This window comes from Hermetia illucens, chromosome 4 (genome assembly GCF_905115235.1).
Source record: "Hermetia illucens chromosome 4, iHerIll2.2.curated.20191125, whole genome shotgun sequence".
In the NCBI taxonomy this organism is placed as follows: domain Eukaryota; kingdom Metazoa; phylum Arthropoda; class Insecta; order Diptera; family Stratiomyidae; genus Hermetia; species Hermetia illucens.
In genome coordinates this window covers 105,182,381-105,188,391 of record NC_051852.1, presented here as the reverse complement: position 1 = coordinate 105,188,391, position 6,011 = coordinate 105,182,381, and the positions used below count along the sequence as shown (strand labels likewise).

At 45.2% G+C, this 6,011-nt stretch overlaps 2 protein-coding genes across 2 annotated transcripts; both read left to right on the top strand.

Moving 5' to 3' along the window:
• The first annotated feature begins 805 nt into the window (after positions 1-805).
• LOC119654018 lies at positions 806-2,395 on the top strand. The gene has a single exon (XM_038059180.1). It carries the CDS (start codon positions 806-808, stop codon positions 2,393-2,395), a length of 1,590 nt encoding a protein of 529 aa, XP_037915108.1.
• A 271-nt stretch (positions 2,396-2,666) lies between these two features.
• LOC119654017 lies at positions 2,667-5,162 on the top strand. The gene has a single exon (XM_038059179.1). It carries the CDS (start codon positions 2,667-2,669, stop codon positions 5,160-5,162), a length of 2,496 nt encoding a protein of 831 aa, XP_037915107.1.
• Positions 5,163-6,011: the final 849 nt, after the last annotated feature.

Here is a 6,011-nt window from a genome sequence, read left to right as displayed (position 1 = left end):
TGTATGGGGACCCCCCCTTAAATTCGACGTAAAAGGATGTAATCCACTGTATGCGTGAGCGTTCACAGTTCCCAACTTTCTACCAAATTTGGTGCCAATCGCTATAACCGTCTCCGAGAAAAATACGTGTGACGGACAGACAGACAGACGAACAGACAGACAGACAGTAAACCGATTTTAATAAGGTTTTGTGTTTACACAAAACTACTAAACTGACATCAATGACATGTTCAATTCGTTAATTCACTGCAACGAGACGCTGTCTGCGGTTGAAAAGATGCAGTACTTGAAAACTCATGTTCAAGGTGATGCTGCAAGAGTCATTCAACATCTCGATGTGAACAACGAAAATTATGAGGCAGCAAGGCACATGCTGCGAGAACGGTATGACAACAAGTGAGCCATGGCATGGAATTACTTGCACAAGTTCCACAACTTGCCAATGGCAAAGGAAGATTCTGATTCCTCTATCAAACGAGTAATGGACGCCACCGCAGAGTTCATCGCTAATATGAATAGCATCGGCGTCAACACTGAGCATTGGGACTTATTGGTCATTTTTGAAACAACTCAGAAATTGGACCAACAATCTCGACGATTATGAGAGGCATCACTGGGTGCTAACGCAGAGTTACCCACCTTGAAATCGTTTTTGGAGTTCCTGACGAATCGGTTCAGGGCACTCGAGGCGTTGAACATTCCTCGGAAAACTTCTAAGGTTGACTCACTGACGACTACAACGACAAAGGCATGCAGCATTTGCACCAAGGACCACTACGTGAATCAGTGCGACAAGTTCAGAGAGATGGACGAGCAACAACGGAAAAATGAAGCAAGAAAACAAAACTTGTGCTTTAACTGCTTGAGGAAGGGACATGGCGTCAACCAATGCCCCTCGAGTGGCAGGTGCCGGACATGTTCGAAGAAGCACCATTCGTTACTACATAACAGTGAAATCACAAGCATTTCAAAAAAATTGACAGTCGATGCTAAACCGTTCATCCCGACTACCCAAGCGTTGTTGGCTGGGGATGGAACACTGGATCAAACAGTACTACTCGGAACCGCTCGAGTTGATGTACAAAGCGTTTCGGGCAAATTTGTGACTTTGAGAGCTTTAATAGATTCTGGGTCGCAAAGGAGTTTCATCACGGAATCAGCGGTTCAATTGTTAGGTCTACGAAGGCGATTCTCAAAGATACATATATGCGGAGTCGGAGCAGGTACAAGACTGCAGAGCAGAGGCAGTGTGGAGTTAGTGATCAAGGCAAAGTATGAAGACTTCACAACCAATGTGCCAACTTTAGTACTACCGACCATAACGAACTTGCATTCGTCAACCGAAACCCCAGTCAAGCTACCAGCGGGACTATCAGTCAAAAAATTAGCTGATCCCCAATACGGAACTCCAGGGCGAATCGACATTCTGCTTGGAGCAGACACCTACAACGAGATCGTGTTAGCAGGGTTCAAAAGGGGATCTCCTTGTGCAGTGAATACCAGATTTGGCTGGATTTTACTCGGTCCAACTTCTGCTCGAAACAATCAAGAGGGAATATTGACATTTATCGCTACTGAAGACAGCACGGATAGGCTGGTCAAGAGGTTTTGGGAAATCAACGAGATACCGAGCGAACAGCCGGTAACAAGGGACGAGCAGGCAGCTATGGAATGGTATCAGCAGACCACCAGGAGGGACGAGTCTGGCAGATACATTGTTCGGCTCCCGTTTAAGCAAAATGCGGATCCCGGAAAAACCGTGTGCAACTCGCAGCAAAGGGCGTATATTCGTTTCTCGCAATTGGAAAAACGATTGAACAACGACGATGACTTAAGGAATCAATATGTAGCATTCATGGAGGAATACCTTGAGCTAGGCCACATGGTGGAAGTGCCAGTCGCAGATAAGTTTACAAAACAGACATATTACTTGCCTCACCATGCCGTACGCAAGGATGACAATACCACCACAAAGCTTCGAGTCGTTTTCAATGCGTCTCAAGCAACACCAACAGGCAAGTCACTCAACGATATCTTGCTCGTCGGTCCCAACATTCAGAATAGCATCACTCATGTATTGATGAGATGGAGAACGCATCGATACGTGATAGCAGCTGACATAGAAAAGATGTACCGACAGATAAGTATACATCCTCAGGATCAGGACTATCAACGAATCCTGTGGCGAAGTCATCCATCCGAACCGATTAAACATTTTAAGTTAACAACAGTTACATATGGCACGGCCAGCGCCCCGTACTTGGCGATGCGCACTTTGCATCAGCTATCGGATGACGAAAGGATGCACTATCCAAAAGCGTGTCGAGCCATTAAAGAAGACTTTTATGTGGATGATGTCCTAACTTATCAAAGTGCTACAAAAGGGAGGGTTTAAATTAAGGAAATGGGCAGCAAATCATGATAGTCTGTTGGAGTCAATTCCTGTTTCCGATAGAGAAGCGAAGCCACCGTTAAGCATCGACAAGGAAGATCACATCAAGACGCTAGGACTACGATGGCATCCAGCAAGGGATTGCTTCTTCTTCAAGGTTACCTTAGAGGAGATCACAGGTACTGTGCTCACGAAACGACAATTGCTTTCTGAGGTAGCCAAATTATTCGATCCAATGGGATGGTTGCAGCCGTGTATTGTCGTAGGGAAAATAATGATGCAGCAGTTGTGGTTACAATACAGAACCTGGGATGAACCAATCACAGAAGAACTTGATGCGAAATGGCGAAACTTCCGTTCCCAGTTGCCGGTTCTTCAGGAAATTACTATTCCAAGGTGGCTACACTGTAGTGATACTGTAACTATTCAAGTCCATGGATTTTGTGACGCCTCAGAAGCAGCATATGCGGCAGTCATCTATGTACGCATTGAGGAACGTGACGGTTCCACAACTGTCCAACTCATAACGTCGAAGTCCAAAGTCGCACCGTTAAAGGTCCAATCGATTCCACGGTTGGAGCTGTGCAGCGCTGCGCTCTTGTGCGACCTGATGTCAACTACGTTAGAAGCCCATGGTTGGAAGGATGTCGTTCCCTATTATTGGACAGATTCGATGATCGTACTACAATGGCTCCAAAGTCCAGCAGCTAAATGGAAAGTGTTTATCGCCAATAGAGTCAGCCACATTCATTCCTCCTCCGATTCCAAACAATGGCGACATATAAATAGCAAAGCAAACCCGGCAGATGTCGCATCCCGTGGAATTTTCCCTAACTTTTTAAAAAATCATGTACAGTGGTGGAACGGCCCGGACTGGTTAAAGGAACATCAAGACAAATGGCCGAAATCCAGATTCATATGCAACAAAGCAGTCACCAATTTAGAAGTACGACAAAAGGCAGCATGCTTCACAACTATTAAGGCAGAAGAAAAGGAGAATTTAACGCAACGATTCTCATCATTCACGAAACTCGTAAGAGTCATCGCTTACTGCAGAAGATGGAGGTCTAACTCTCACAACCCATTTTTAAAGTCAGATGAGCTCCGACAAGCGGAAACCGCTCTCATTAGGATGATTCAGCGAGAGGCATTTGCAGATGATATCAGTCTACTCAACACCAACAAACCCTTGGCCAAGACTAGTTCGCTGATTAGGTTAACACCGTTCCTCGATTCAGACCAGATCTTGCGGGTTGGTGGAAGGATACAGCAGAGTGCTGCAAATTTCGATACAAAACACCCTATACTACTACCCCGAGGACATATGGCTAATCTGGTCATAAAACATTACCATCATCTAATGCTGCATGGTCCCGCTCAGCTAGTACACTCGACGATTCGTACGAAGTACTGGATCATTGACGGGCTCACGGCCGTGAAACAATTCGGGAGGAAATGTACCCATTGTTTCAGAATGAACGCCAAACCGAGTCAACAACTGATGGGAATACTGCCTCAGGAACGAGTACGACCAGGAAAACCTTTTGCTCGGACAGGAATTGATTACGCTGGGCCAATCACAATTAAATGGAGTAACGGTAGAGGAACCAAGACCACCAAAGCATACATAGTTGTGTTCGTATGTCTATCTACAAAGGCTGTACATCTTGAGCTCGCTAGCGATCTAACAGCGAAAACATGCGTTGCAGCAATCAGACGGTTCATTGCAAGGAGAGGTATGTGTCACACCTTGATAAGCGACAACGGCACCAATTTTGTAGGGGCTGACAAACTGTTGCGTGAGACGGCACGAAAGATGATTGAGGAAGCGCAAGGAAAATTAGCTGTAAACAACATCAACTGGAAGTTTATTCCACCGGGAAGTCCTCACTTTGGAGGGATCTGGGAGGTAGCAGTCAAAAGTATGAAGCGCCATTTGATCAAAACCATCGGTGCGCACTTGTTAAACGTGGAAGAAATGTTCACGCTGCTAGCACAGATCGAAGCATGTATGAACTCGAGGCCCTTGACACCATTGAGCACTGATCCACATGACCTTACCGCTTTGACTCCTGGACACTTCTTGACGGGGGAACATCTGTTTGAACTGCCGGATGGAAATACAGAAGACAATGTTACAAAAAAGTGGCAACTAGTACAAAGGCTCAAACAACAGTTCTGGCATCGATGGAGTTTGGAGTATTTGACACAGTTGCAGCAACGAGCAAAGTGGTTTAGTGAGAATCGAAAAATAAACGTGGATGATCTAGTCCTCATTAAATGCGAAAATCAACCGTCTGGCCGATGGCCTCTAGGAAGAATTGTGGCAGTTCATCCTGGAAATGATGGACTAACTAGAGTAGTCACGCTGAAGACAGAAAATAACATAATCAAACGACCTATTTCGAAGATTTGTCCTTTGCCAAACAACGGGGAACGTGCAGTAGAGTCAACGATAGCTGACATTGGTATCCACCCAAATCGGCAGAAAAGGAAACAAGAATCCCGGTCTGGGGGAAAGACATCAAAAATGTCCAAACTGATGATAAATTTAATCGCTTTATTAGTTTGTGTCACAGGGGCAAAAAGCAACTATACCATCAAGCACCCTGAACCCGGGATATATGTCGAGCATTTGGGTCAGGTCCGACTAATAAAGGGACAATTCCGGTTAGACGTCAATATCTCTAGTGAAGAGATCATGTCTGACCTAGAGCACACTCGACAGATATATCAGAATATGTCCAATATCTGTAAAGAAGGCCTATGATTACACCCAGATATACGGTGTGCGGAGCTTGTGACTCAACTTGGACATGAAGTCAACATAACAATAGACGCTATCAGTCCATGGGTTACAGTGAGGAGTCAACGCGGTCTCCTAGGAAATCTACTGCAAGGAATCTTCGGAGTGAACGACGAAGTCTACGCAGACATCGACAAACTGGATGAAAATCAAAGGCAGGTCATCAAGACTTTGGAACACCACGGCAACCTGTTGTTAAGCACTACCGCACTTGTGAAAGAGACACGGCAAGCTCTTACCACTAAATTACACCTCATCGCTAGGAAAGTGGATCACGCCTATAAGACAATGGCAGAAATGGCCACCTGGTACACCAATCACAACAGAATCAATATTCAACTCTTGGCAGCGTATCAGGCAGCATTCACTTGGCTGGAGCACACTCAGAAGTATTATGAAGCGATTTACAAAATTAAATCAGGAACAGAAAGCCTTTCGGAAATACTACCAGCATTAACCATAGTGACTACCCTCTCTCAGATGCAAGAAAAGCTAGGAGGTGAACTGATCATAGTTTCACAAGAAGTAGGCAAACCTGGCATTTCTACCCAGGGAAGCGGAATTATGATTTCCGGCTGGTTCCACATCGTTGAACGAAAGAAATTCGAGCTCACGCATTTCACCGGAATTCCACACAATTTAGGAAATGGAAATTTTTCAGTTCTCGATATCGCTCAAAATTATCTCGGAGTGAGGTATGACGACCAAACGTACTTCACGCTGACTCCGGAACAATTTAACCAATGCAAAAAACAGCAAGTAACTGAATTTCATTGTTCAGCCACCATATTGTCGAGCATCGATGACCACCCG

Excerpts from the sequence above, each read along its gene's own strand:
- LOC119654017 (XM_038059179.1), top strand. The coding sequence starts at position 2,667 with ATGATGCAGCAGTTGTGGTTACAATACAGAACCTGGGATGAACCAATC.
- LOC119654018 (XM_038059180.1), top strand. The coding sequence starts at position 806 with ATGGACGAGCAACAACGGAAAAATGAAGCAAGAAAACAAAACTTGTGC.